This window comes from Chelonoidis abingdonii, chromosome 24 (assembly GCF_003597395.2).
Source record: "Chelonoidis abingdonii isolate Lonesome George chromosome 24, CheloAbing_2.0, whole genome shotgun sequence".
NCBI classification, from domain to species: Eukaryota; Metazoa; Chordata; order Testudines; family Testudinidae; genus Chelonoidis; species Chelonoidis abingdonii.
Genome location: NC_133792.1, coordinates 9,795,655 through 9,809,523, shown reverse-complemented (window position 1 = coordinate 9,809,523; position 13,869 = coordinate 9,795,655). Strand labels below are relative to the sequence as shown.

Genomic DNA, 13,869 nt, shown 5'->3' with positions numbered 1-13,869 from the left:
GTTAACAATTGAATGCCTTGCAGTTCTTCCCTGTGAAAATGTGTTGAAGAGAGAAAAAATGCACCACATTCTAGCTTAATAAAAGCCAAATGATTCTGTTTGCCAATTACCAAAACAGGGCGAAGGTTAAAACTCCATTGAATTATAACACAAGTCACAGGCCAAGACTTCTATGATTAACAGCTCTCTGAGAAATTGAGTAATTTCACCAGAAACAGGTTGACTGCAATTGCGTAGAATGACAGAAAGCAGAGGAGGTGGAAACTATAGCAGAATGAGTTAAGAAAAGGAGCCTTAAACAACAATAAGTCTGAGATCGGGGGGGAGGGAGGGCACTCTTTTTTGTTTTCTCTTTAAGAAAATAACAGGAGGGACTACAGAAAGGTGCTCGGGTTTTTTTTATGCTTTTGCAGATGATTGTCTCCTTAGTAATTTCATCTTGGAGAAAAAGAGAGCAGGAGAGACTTGAGCGAATGCTTGAAAGGAGAGAGAGGCCACCTTTCTGAGAGGGTTGTATTGGCTCACCGAAGAGAGAATTCTCAGATGGAAGGTATTTTTTTTAGGGCAGGGGTGAGGGGCGGGGATTGCATGTTGTTGAGGAATGGTTTATGCTGGCTCAGGTATGCCAGGTCATGCACTTCTGTGGAAGGAGCTGAGGGTGCATGGTTTCCAAACCATGTTTAAACAAACTGTGGGTCTGTTATTCAGATCCCGATTATTGCACTCGGGGAGCTGAGAAGCAGTTTGGAGATGATTTTATTTGAGTTTATTTTGCCTACAGCACTGTCCATGACATAAAGAATTGTTAAGTGTGCATATGTGTATACAGGCAGAGATTTATATGTATGTGTGTATCATTACATAGACATAACTCGAAGGGGTAAAAAACACAGCCCACCCTGCATAGGCTGGTTCTTGGCTGCTCCAGTGAGGTTGATAGTAATAAAACAAGGTTCAATGAAACTGGGAAAAGCAAATGTACTTTCTTCAAACTATAAAATACACACAGTGGTGACATAGTTATATAACAAGAAAACATGCAGTACCTGTACCAGAGAACCACATAAAACAAGATATCTTTGGCTCTCCCACAAAGGGGAAACTTCATTATAAACAAGGAATCAGTGGAGAACTGTAAAGCTGAAATGCTGTTGGGAAACCAGGAATTCCAGCAGTTGGACCAAGGTGTCTGCCTAAGCTGTGAAGCCGCAGTTTCCATTAGAGTAACAAATCCATGACAAAGTGAAGGAAATTCCCAGCTCTTCTTGTGAGCAAGGCATACAGAGGTTGCCATGAAAATGTCAGCACTTAAGAACAGTGGGCAAGCAAGACATCACATTCATTCCCTGCACCATGAAAAGGAAATAACCACAGTATCTCAAACCCAGGTCTGGCAACTACTGATTTTTCCTAGTAATCACCGTACATCCATCTTCATGGAACTATAGTGTCTATTGGGTGGACACAGAAACAAATTCTTATATGGGCCTGTTTTCGATCTCTCTTGCACTAGTGTAAATAAGGATTAATGTCACCGAAATCAGTGGACCTGCATAAGCGTAGAATTAGCCTGAGAGGAGAATCAGGCCCATGACATTGGCTCTGAGGGTGTCATGCGACAACTGTATGCCTCCTTTTGGCAGTATGCCACCAGCAGTGGTGTGTACCGCTGCTGAAAAGTCCCACTGTCAGCTGCACTGGAAAAAGAAAATCAGTGGAAAAATAAGGAATGCCATTTTATAAACACTCCATAGATGCCTTATAAATTATGGTTGGATTTTCCAAAGTGCCTATGGACATTAGGAGCACAAATCCTAATGAATTTCAATGGAACTTGTGCTCCTAACATCCTTAGTCTCTTAAAATACCATTCTAAATACATACTTTTAAAAGGGAGAGGGAATGCATCTTTTATTCTCAGTCATTAGGGTGACCAACTCATGACAAATGGGAAAGATGCATTCACCCCCAAAACAAAAGTTGTGTGAACCTCTAAATCAGGGGTGGCCAACCTTGTGGCTCTGGAGCCATATGCGGTTCTTCAGGCGTTAATATTCGGCTCCTTGTACAGGCACCGACTCCCGGGGCTGGAGGTACAGGTGCCAACTTTCCAATGTGCTGGGGGGTGCTCACTGCTCAACCCCTGGCTCTGCCACTGGCCCTGCCCCCACTTCAGCCCTTCCCAGCTCCTCCCTGAGCTTGCTAGGCCCTCGCTCCTCCCCTCCCCACCCAGAGCCTCCTGCACACCATGAAACAGCTGATCGGGAGGGAGGCGGAGGTGCTGATCAGTGGAGCTGCCAGAGGGTGGGAGGCGCTGGAAGCCAGGGGAGAGGGGAGCTGATGCAAGGCCGCTGATGTATTACTGTGGCTCTTTGGCAATGTACATTGGTAAATTCTGGCTCCTTCTCTGGCTCAGGTTGGCCACCTCTGCTCTAAAAGGAGGTATGTTCCGCTTCTCTCTCACCTCCATATTCAAATTCTCTCACCCAAGCTTATAAGCATCTGTATATCCAAGGGTACAATTCTCCCCAATCAAAATAATTCTCCTTGAGGGGAAGGGGAAGAACCTTTCTTGCAGACTGAAGCCAAAATGAGAGGCAAAAATATCCCGTATTTATCTGAGGAAAATGAAGGAGGAAAATCTTATATTGGGGAAGCAAATTTCTAACAAAAATGACATCATCAAATGAGACCTGGGCCAATGGGAAAGAGGGGTAGAGAGACAGTTCCCGGAGAGAGAGAGAGTGCATGTTTGTATGAGATCAGCTGGATTCTACCATCGAGGACAGCCCAAATGGGAAATACATCAAGACAGCCTGGCAGGCTCTGCAGAAGGGAACGGGAAACCTACATGCAGGTTCTGATCTAGTTAAGAATTAATTTAAAAGAATTCCTCTTTCTAAGTTCATCTTGGACTGGGTAAATACATGAAGCAAGAAGATAGAAGCTAAATCCCAGAGGTCTGGGCAGTTGCTCATTTCTTGGCTTCTTTGATGCCTGTCTTAACACTCCTTTCTCCATAACATTCACTCATTCAAACTCTTATGGAGGGGGCGGGCGGAATATGGTCGTGATGCAGTGATTTGCATTCCCACCATGAGGGCCTGATTGAAGGGACTGGAAAGGCTCCTGTTGATTTCAATCCTTCTTTCAGAAAGTCTCTAAACTCCTAACTTGAAATTGGAAGCTTTATTCATAATCCAGCACTTAGCCATAACCCGGATGTCTCTGAGTTTTATTATTTTGAATAGGTGAGACTCTTACTTTGAAAGTTTAGGATCCAATGGACTGCGGCTTAAAGGAGGTCAGCCATGTGTCATTAAAAACATGGAGAGAAGACAGAGTGGGCAGTTGTTGTTATTGTTAAAGAAATGTTTCAAAAGGTTAGTTTGCTCTGTTGCAGCTGAAGTCTTGCCTAAGGGGAAATGTACTTTTTTTTAATCAAGGAAATATCTTTTTTAAACACACAGCACTTCTAATTTCACAATAAATGGTTCCTTTTCTCCTGAAAAATAGCAAGAGAGAGAAATGGGGCACAGTTTCTGAACGCTCTCAAACTCCACGTTGCTCCTAGCTACTTCCTTCCAATGGGTTGGTTTCTCTCTCTCTCTCTTCCCCCTGCACTGGGAGTTGGCCAGACTTCCAAACTAGACCTCTCATCTGAAACTTGATCTTGCTCTGTTTGGGCCTCTAAATTTATACAGCTTATTGCACAGAATGATTGAATCTAGGTCAGAACACACTGACTGAATTGATTTAGCTACAGATATACCTTTCCCCCACTTCTTGGAATAAAAAGTGAGGTCCTGAAAAACCAGCCAGGAGTGCTATCAAAAACCTGAAAGTACTGCTAGGATCTTACGAGGCAAAGCAGGGGCTTGTGAGGGAAAGCAACTGGCTTGTTTTATTATTACTGCTGCTACAGTTTGACTATTATGTGCAGCTTTGAGTGTAGTGAGGAAAAAACATGTCTTTTACGTTTTTTGCTCAGTTTTCCCTGTGTCCTTTCAGTGCCTTGCTGAAAAGTTCCATGAGGCTGCAGAGACAGGAGCTGTGAAAGGTCACAATCTCTTCATGATGCTGCAAAGCAGAGACTGGGAGGGATTGGTGGTGATCTATTGATATGTATCGATAACAACAATCAGCTTATTATAGGGCTTTTCATCCTGCAGGGTCCCCAAAAGCTTTCAAGACCATGGGGAAGAGCCACAGAACCAGTAAAAGTGGTAGGTACTAAGCACCTACCATGAGGTGCTTTCAGAATCAGGCCTAACAAAGGCACAGGAATCCCTTCATTCACCATGGAAGTGCAGCCCTAGGATTGCTGACGCAGTTTAGATCAAGGTCTATACTTCTGAGTGGCTAAATCGACTCCTTATTGCAGAATGCGTATAGAGCCAGCTGGCCACAATTCCATCTCATAACAGGGGAGGGGGAAAAAGGAGGAGGAAATAATTTACTAACAGTGTCCCGTGTAGGTTAAATGTCCCATCCATCCTGGTCAATGAGAACACTGCTGTTTTTACCAACAACACAAAAGGGTCAGCAGAGTTCATGGGCCTTGCCCCTCCTATCTCCTTTTAACCTCTTGATCAGACCCACTGGAGCTGAATCGGTGGGTGGTTAGGGAGGAGACAGCATGCTGACAGGCTCACCTCTGCTCTGCCGGGCTGTAGGTTTGTCCTCTTTGACAGCTGCTGATGGTGATGGGGTCGAAGTTGTGGAAGGAACGGAGGGCCACCCCAGAGATGGCCACATACGGGGAGCTGAAGCTAATGAGGACAGCCTGGGTGTGGTAGAAGGGGTGACTGAGGTCATGGATCACAGGGATAATCAGGGGATTGTTCCTGCAGCTCAGAACGTGGACACCTGTCAGAAGACACAAGGCCGGGGAAGATGGGGGTTGGGGGTCAGTACTTTGCACAATTACACCACATGCCATCAGCACTTCAGAAGCATTCAGCCATTATATGAAAGCTCTACAGACTTTTAACAGTTACAATACAGGAAATTTTGGGAACCACCCCCTAAAATTTAACAGAGAAGTCTCCTTCCTATAGAATCAGATAAGATGGTCCAAATAACCCGTAGAAAAGCTTCCATTCTCTCCAGTCATTTCTGTAGGTTTTTGGAATAATTTCTATTGAATCCTACTCCACTTTGATAGAACCCTATTAAAGCAGGAGCAATTGTATTAAAGGCAGTGGAGTTGCTCTCCTATTAAAGCAGCATAAGCAAGCAAACGGTTAGACTCTTTGTGCTATGCACTGAAACATGTAACTGCACAAACAGAATGGGTAGCTTTGTGCAAAATGGGCAGTTTACCAGTGGTTTCTTTGCAGCTGTGTGCAATTCCCCACTGGATGCAGGACATACACCAGTTTGTTTATTTGGTCGTTTGATTTTTTTTTTTTAAATAGAGCAGCGTCTTGCTTTTCCTGAACAGGGCAATGCTGTGTTGATGAGCCAGGGGATACAGGTGTGTGCAGGGAGAAAATGAAGCATTTTCACCCTGAGGTGAAAATAAGCCAAAGATGCATGAAGTCTGTCCGCTTCAGGGAGGTACTATGCACCATCCTCAGAGATGCTGAGCAGCTCTCTCTTCCCATTAACTTCAGTAGGAGAGGAGGCCACTCAGCAGCACTCAGGAGCTGCTCAGAACCTCCTGGGATCAGGCCATAGTACAGAAAGGCTGAACTTAATGGGCCAAATTAATTCTTGCAGTAACCCTACCAATTTCATTTGAGTCACCCCATGTCATAAGTAGATAGGTAAGGGTTAATTTTCTTTTACCTGTAAAGGGTGAACAAAGGGGGAACCAAACACCTGACCAGAGGACCAATCAGAGAACTGGATTTTTTTAAAAGTCAGGGGCGGGAATTTGTGTACTCAGGGTCTTTGTTGTTTCCTCGGCTGTGGGTAAACAAGCTTTTCTTCTAACTCCATCTTATCTCAAATATTCTACTAAAAGTCTGTAAGTACAAAAGAAAACAAAGTAATAGGCTGTTATTGGCTTTGTGTTGTATTTACTGGGTGTTGATTGCTGGATTGATTTGAATTGGCTATTTTTTAAATCAAACTGGTTATTCACATTTTCCTATAAGCAAGAGCCCGTATTGATCTTTTAACGCAGTATTATTGTTCTGTATTTTCTTTCTTTTTATATAAAGTTTTATTTTTAAAACTTGTGGAAGTTTCTTTCCTAGTGAGGCAAAGGGGAAAGGAATTTTTGTGCCCAAGAGCTCTGTTACATCTGTGACAGGCTAAGGGGGGGGGAAGGGAAAAGCCCAGGCTGTGGGTCATTTTCCTATCGTCCCCAGGGCGGGAACAGGCTACAGGGAAAGAGAGAAAGAATCACTTTAGTTTCCCTGTGTTTGAAACTGTCTCTTTGGAGAGAAAGGAGACAAGGTTTTCTTGGTATTGTGATGTAAAGGAGATTGCATCAATTCCCTCAAGTGGCTCAGAGCAGGACCCCGGAGAGAGGGAAGGGAGGGGGGATTTTTCCCTTACCGGTAGACTCAGATTTCTGAGTCGTGGGGGGTCTTCCCAAAGGAAGTTGGGGAGGCCACAGAGGGGGTCCCCCTAGGAGTATTTGGGGAACCCAGGCTGATAAGAGCCTAAATCTTATCTGGTGGCAGCGAAGTAAAATCCAAGCTGGTAGTGAGCTTGGGGGAGTTTCAGGTAAGCACCCAGATTTTGGACTCTAAAGTCCAGATTTGGGACAGACGTTTACCACTGCTAGTACCTCATATGTGAACTCTAAGGTTCAGATTGAGGAATTATACTAGGACACCCCAGGAGTCAATTGGGCTGCAACTCCATTCACTCCAATTTGTTGCACCAGCGATGAATGTTTGGCCCTTGCTCCATTGACTTCAGAGCTGCATAAAGGATGAATTTGTCCCCAGCTCCATTCACCTCCCTGGAGTTCCGTCAGTGATGGATTTGGCCCAGTGCCTTTGGCTGCACCGATACACTTAGAAATTTGAGAATAAATTCTATTTGTGTGTCTAACTGGCTCAGAGATTCCCCCCACCCCATTCAGGTTTCTTGATTCAAGCGGGGGTGGAGATATTTTTTTTCTTAGAAAGTGATTTCTGGTTAATTAAGACAGGCTTCTTGATCATTCTCTTTAAACTTCTCTCTTTTAAACTGCCCTCTTTTATGTGTTGATCGCCTCGTCCTTCTTCCAACAATAATAATAATAATAATAATAATTAATAAATAAATTAAATAAATAAAAGGCTTCTCTTCTCCTTTGGTTTCTATCTGACCCTGAAATAACCCCTCTGTCTGCTTGTCTCCCAGAAGTCTTTTGAGACAAGCTCCCTGAGGAACGATGCACGTTTTCCACTTAGAAACAGGTGCAGTTAATTCGTAAATTGTGCTCTACTGGAATCCCAGGATTCCAAATCCCTTGGATGTTTCTGCTATCTTTGATGGAAAGCCCCAAAGTCCTCACTGTCGTGTTGTTTATTCATTTTGGTTCAATTCCTAGCAGTCAGGTGTCTGCGACAAAACAGATCACCACAACTGGCACTACTAATTGGTACTTTAATTCCCAACAAGGGAGCATGGGTCATGGATACTGACTTTCTCTTTCTTCCCTAGACAGAGCCCATCCAAGACAGGACTGGGGCATACTAGGCAGATCTACGTGGGCGAGATCTATCTGAATGGCTGTCTAATCTATGTGGTTGCATGACTTATATTTTTCACATGCTGTCTTGCTTGGTAAAAACGCAATCCTCATCGCATTCTCTGCTAGGCAAGGCACAATGGATCCCTGACCTCATTTTTTACAAAGCCCGGATGACACAATAAAAACATGTTCTAATAAATGTAGCAAAATCTGTTGTCTCTTTCTGCCTCTTCTACCTCAGACTCTCTGTCTGTAAAGGCCAGAAGGGGCAACTGTGACCATCTAGTCCAGGAGTAGGCAATGTGCGGCAAGCATACCGTAGGCAGCATGCGAGCTGATTTTCAGTGGCACCCACACTGGCCAGGTCCTGGCCACCAGTCTGGGGGGCTCTGCATTTTGAATGAAGCTTCTTATACATTTTAAAAACCTTATTTACTTTACATACAACAATTGTTTAGTTATATATTATAGACTTATAGAAAGAGACCTTTCCATAAACGTTAAAATGTATTACTGGCATGCAAAACCTTAAATTAGAGTGAATAAATGAAGACTCAGCACAGCACTTCTGAAAGGTTACCAACCCTTGATCTAGTCTCACCTCCTGTTTAACATATGATACAGAACTTCCCCCAGACAATTTCTCTAGGTTCCTTTCAATTTAGGTAGCTAGTCTGTCTTTATGCATCGAATAACACGCCGCACAAAGGCACAGAATGGACCTGATCCTGCAGTCAGTAAAACAGCCGCTGAAGTAAATGGTAGTTTTGGCCGAGTAAGAACTGCTAAGCTGAGTCCTAAATATTTTTCCCTTCCATTCAGCTACAAAAAACAACCTAGCCTGGGGTAGTCCAAAGGGCCTGTCCATGATGAAGAGAGTCCCTTGACTGTGAAGGTTTGCAGGCATCAGTTTGGAGCGTGCCAAACTCATGTTGCAACTTCTTGCAAGATTTCAAAACTTCGTCCTTGATCTCTGCTTCTCCTTTCTCTCTCTCCCGCCCTCTAGGTCTGCCTGTCTCTCTGTACAGTTATATGCTATCTGTTAGTTACCATGGTCAGCTCTTTCTCCTTTATATTTAAGGAGGCAGCTAGAGGACGACTACAAGACACTCTGCTATGACAGGAGAAGGATGCTGCTGACTCATGGTGTGCTGCATACTCCGGGACTGTCGCTTTAGAAACCTGGTCAGATACAGCAATGCGCTGGGCTTATCTGGGTACATTTCATTCAGTGCTAAACGGGAGTCACCCACCAAAATTCCTGTTTACTCCTCTGTGAGTGAACCCCCTAGACACTTGTTTTTGATTCATGCCCAGTTAATTTTGAGTGGGAAACCTGTCAAATATCCTTTCTCCTGCCCTGGTCTCCTTCCTCCTCCTCTCCACAGACAAAAAAGGGTGAGAAAATCCATGAAAGGGGGAATGATTTAGGAGAGTGTCTGAAAACAATAATAATCCCTCCACACTCCAGCCATCAGAATGCCTTCAAATGCTCCTCCTCCTCCCCGCCACACACACCCACACCCACACACATACCTGGTATATGGATAACAGAAGTGGCAAATGGGCTTCTTCGGGTTTTGGGGGCTGCAGCCTCAAAAGAAGCCATCTGCAAAGGCTGCAGGGATGACAGTAAGAGGCTGAAGAACTCAGCACCCGACCTGCTAAGCTCTTTTAAAAACTTGCCCATAGGGTCCCCGTGAGAGCTGCTGGATGATGAGCACTTTTGAAAATGTGGCCCTTATTTTGATGCCTACAGCATTGCTGAGCACTTCCGAAAATCTAGCCCACAGCAATCAGTAGCCTGAGTAGCCTCAGTGGGAATGACAATACCTGACTAGCAGCACAGACTTGCAATAAACCCCAGCTCTTGGAGCTTGAAGTGGGTACGTCTTTCTGCTGGCTCTCTACTCCAGCAACACCAATCTGCTGGTGGGAAAGCTAAACAGAGATACCGGCCTTACTCTGAGTTGGGATGGAGCAAACAGAGGAAACCTATGGAAGAAGAAAGGCAAAGCTCATTGCAAAACCATCTTACCAAGATCATGGTTTTGCTTCTTGGTGTCAAACAGTTGCACAGTGATCGCTTCCTGCTTCTGATCCAGATAGTGTGTTCCATCGGTGACCAAGTGGACAATGATAGCAGCAGCTACCATGGGCTGAGAAAAATATGCCTGGGAGAGAAGAAGAAAGCATAGAAAATCAGGTGCAGAACTGGAATGATTCATGGTTTTTTTATTTTTTTAAGATACAACAAAAGCATCACTTTTCAGCAGCAATTCTTGTCATAAATCAAACAGAAGTCCCCTTTTGTCTACGCTCAAAACTTTTTGTTTTTTAATTTTGCAGAAAAGGTAAATCAAAAAATAGGAAAGCCGCAGCACTGGTATGTGTGTATCTCTTACCTTTAGCCAGAAAATGGTCTGAGTCACATGGGAATACGGTAAGTTGGCTGTGCAGGGATACCAGGCATATTCAGACACCACATCACTCAGGTCCATCACCTTGGTTCGGCACACCTGACCAACACAGGGAAATGTCACAATGGATTCAGATTCAAGCATGAAATGGATACAACTGTCAAAAGAAGTGCTGGTGTCGTAAGAACTGAAAATTCTACTTTTAATACCATTATGTTATTAGACTTCATTATTTTTAGGTCATGCACAACATTGGATTATTCCACAATGACACCACGAACAGGAACACCCAACTCATTGTGGCGCTGTGTTTGCCAAGAGAAAGTCTCCTTTTATGAGTAATTGGTTAAGGGTGGAGTTTCAAAAGTGCCCAGTTTCACTTTGCTCCCATTGAAGTCAAAGTACTAAAATAATAGCTGGATGGAGAGATATTTGCCAGTGCTGTCTGTAGCCATAGTAGTCCCAGGATATGAGAAACAAGGTAGGTGAGGTAATGTCTTTTATTAGATCATCTTCTGTTAGTGGAGGTACCAGCTTTCGAGCTTTTGAAGCACTCCTTCCCTGCACCTGGAAAAGACTGTGTAGTTCAAAATCTTGTAAAGAACTTGGGTCAATAAAAGATCTTACTTCACCTACGTTGCCTCTTAGATACATAGACACATAGGGTATTGTGGATGAAGCCAGCACTATCTACACACCGTGTCTTTCTATTTAAAACCTGCTGTTACTAACTGTTACTAGCTGGCTCTCTCTTCAGGATGGCTACAGATAACCATGTGAAATTAAAAATACATGCAATCAGGAACGCATTGCCTCCACCACCCAACCCCAAATGGGCTCTGATAAGAAAATTGTGATCTTGTTAGTTTCTTTAATCAAAATCACCTTCTTCTCCCCTCTACAATTCATCCCATAGCACCCACAGTGGGGCAGAGGTGAAAATGTGATGGGATTCTCTGCAAACCTCTCCATTCTGCTCAAATGTGGCCTATCTGAAATCGGGGGATTGGTGAAAAGGGCTAGGAAGGGTAAGGGGATTTAAGTGCATAAGAAACCCAGAGCACAGTCAGTATGGAAGACATGAAAAATAATCTTCAGGAAATGACATATATTTTCTCTTGCAACATCATAGCTAAGTGAGATTGTTTTTTAAGTGTATATATGTGGCTGTGAATTATTAGCCCCCATAGCGCTGCCTCTGGAGAAAACGGAGTGGAAGAACAGCAAAGCTGCAGCACTTTGAACATTAAAACCACAACTGCATATGTAGGATGCCTTCAATTCAAGGATCTCAACGCCCTTGACTGGTGCCCCTCTGCAAACTTGGTAACATCATTATCTGGAGAACACAAGGCACAGAGAGGTGAAGTGTATTCCTCGTGGTCACACAAGTTGGTAGCAAAGACAAGAATCCAAACCTGGAGGCCAATCACTTGTGTTAACCATTTGATCACACTCCCAGAAACGTACCAAAGGAGGTTCTAAGGCCCTGACTCTGCAACTGGGACCACAAGTGCAGAGGCCTGCACTGGGCAGAACTCTGATCCGTTGAGTGCAGTAGTGGGTTTTACTGCAAAATTGGGGCCTCAGCTGAGAACTCCAAAGACAATAGATTGTGAATAGCCCATTCCCTGAAACTACGCCACTGTTGTTTTTAAAATGGGAACTGAGCCTATTACAAGAGCTATTTTGATAGTGAAAAATACAATGTCCATTCAGTAATTGTGCACCGAACTCCGTTCCCGGTCTCGGCAGGCAAATGCTGAGAGTGCTTGGAATGCTTGGGAACGGAGCAATCGGATTGGCCAAAAGTGAGGTAATGGCTTCTATAATTTGAATCCCTAAAGGCCCAGTGCAGAGGAATCTATGCACAAAATATAAATCAGCTTTAATGGGCTGGAAGAAGATTTTTAGTTTTGTTTTTTTTTTAAACAACTGGGGCCAAGCTTCATTGAGGCTAGCCAGTGGATAGTGTTACATTTTACAACAGTGCAAGACTTTACATAAACTATCTTTGGCATTTGAAATCCAGTCCAACAATTCAACATGTATCATTTCGCAATTCTTCTTTCTTGCATTTTCAGCAGCCTCTCTCTTGTTGGGAGCATGGGTTTTATTTTAATACCTATCCAGTTAGGAAATGTATCTTACACACATCTGCAATTTAAATGGTCATAGAACTCTTTGACATGAACAAAGATCTCGCTGCTTTTATATTGTTTTGTTCTTATTCTTGTTTCTCTACTAACTCTATCAGCACAAAAAGTTGGTTGAGAGAAACAGGAGAGCTGGGGTTTGGCTCATTTTAAATGCCACTTAAAAGATGTGTGAGAACCAATATTAAAAACAGGCCCAGACCTTCACCAAAAATTTGAACAAAACCCAAAACAAACCATTGTTGAGGATCAGAAAAACTCTGATAACTTTTAAATAGCTAGTTTTCACTTTTTGTGAACTGTAGCTCTTTCTGGTTCTATCTGGGAACATAAGCAGAATCCTTAACATCTCACAAGAAAGCCTGCACCTAGGAGATTTCTACTTCAATTTTGCAGACTCAGTAGATTTGGCTAGTTTGAAAAAGGTTCAGATAAGCATCCCAACCTTCTGAGGCTGACCAGTCACTACTTATGCAAACAATTCAAAACATTGCAGGGGGGTAGGGTGGGTGGGTGAAGAGCAAGGGGAAAGCTGTGACTGACAGGGGTCTGAGCAAGTCTAATCCAGGTGGTGTTAAGAATGGCTGCAGGAGTTGTACCATTGTGAATGCTGGAGTTAGCAATTGATAGCAAATTTCCCTACTATGGTCAAGTTCCTTAAGGGTTGTGCAGGGCCGGCGCTTTCATTTAGGCGACTTAGGCAGTCGCCTAGGGTGCCAGCATTATGGGGGGGCGGCATTTTGCCAGGGGGGCGGCAGGCGGCTCCGGTGGAGCTGTTGCAGTCGTACCTGTGGAGGGTCTACTGGTCCCGCAGCTCCGGTGGACCTGCCGCAGGCATTTCTGCGGACGGTCTGCTGGTCCCGCGGCTCCGGTGGACCTGCCACAGGCATGCCTGTGGCAGCTCCACCAGAGCCACGAGACCCGTGCACGGGGCGGCGAAATGGGACGGCGCCTAGGGCGCCAGAAACCCTGGCGCCGGTCCTGGGGTTGTGCCATAACAACCTGATTAGATTAAGTAGCCGTGTTAGTCTGTATCAGCAAAAAGAACAAGGAGTACTCACGAAAGCTTATGCTCAAATGAATTTGTTAGTCTCTAAGGTGCCACAAGTACTCCTCGTTCTTTTTCCTGATTAGATTAAGTGTCCCACTCGCTGACAGATTTTACCATTTCAATATTCCTTCTAATGCATGGTGAATGTGTCATTTTTTCAGTTCTAGCCAATTACTGATTGCCACAAAGTACCTGCAAAGTACCTACATAAATTACTTGCTAGGAGCTTCCACGTGTTTCCCTTTCAAGCATCCGTGCCAGAGTATGTGACGGTCCATGGCACCAAAGTGCTCTAGCTTCAGACCCTTATTACTAGAAGCCCAACACTTTTAACCTGCAAATGAGGGAACAATTCCCTGTCTCACAGGGTTTCTGGGAGGATAAAATCCATGAAAGACAGTAATACTCAGATCCTACCATGATGAGGCCTGTGTAAGTACATAGACACATGAAGGATCTGCCTCTGCAAGCAAGCATGTATGGGTCATGTACCATTCAACCCAGCCATTCCCCTCCAGACCACCATAGACTTTATACACACTGGGGATTCCAGCCACTTGTGTAGCTGCACCAAAGCAACCCCCAAGTGCAGTCAACGAA

General features: G+C 44.2%; 1 protein-coding gene across 1 annotated transcript in view; it reads right to left on the bottom strand.

Annotated features, from left to right (window-relative positions):
• PAPPA (pappalysin 1) overlaps positions 1–13,869 on the bottom strand; it is a 222,758-nt gene that overhangs the window by 67,232 nt on the left and 141,657 nt on the right. Inside the window, exons 11-13 of the mRNA XM_032797888.2 lie at positions 10,048–10,161; positions 9,681–9,816; positions 4,656–4,869 (exon numbers count right to left, since the gene is read on the bottom strand). Of these exons, the coding sequence (XP_032653779.1) occupies positions 4,656–4,869; positions 9,681–9,816; positions 10,048–10,161 (464 nt within the window). The remainder of the gene's footprint in view (positions 1–4,655; positions 4,870–9,680; positions 9,817–10,047; positions 10,162–13,869) is intronic.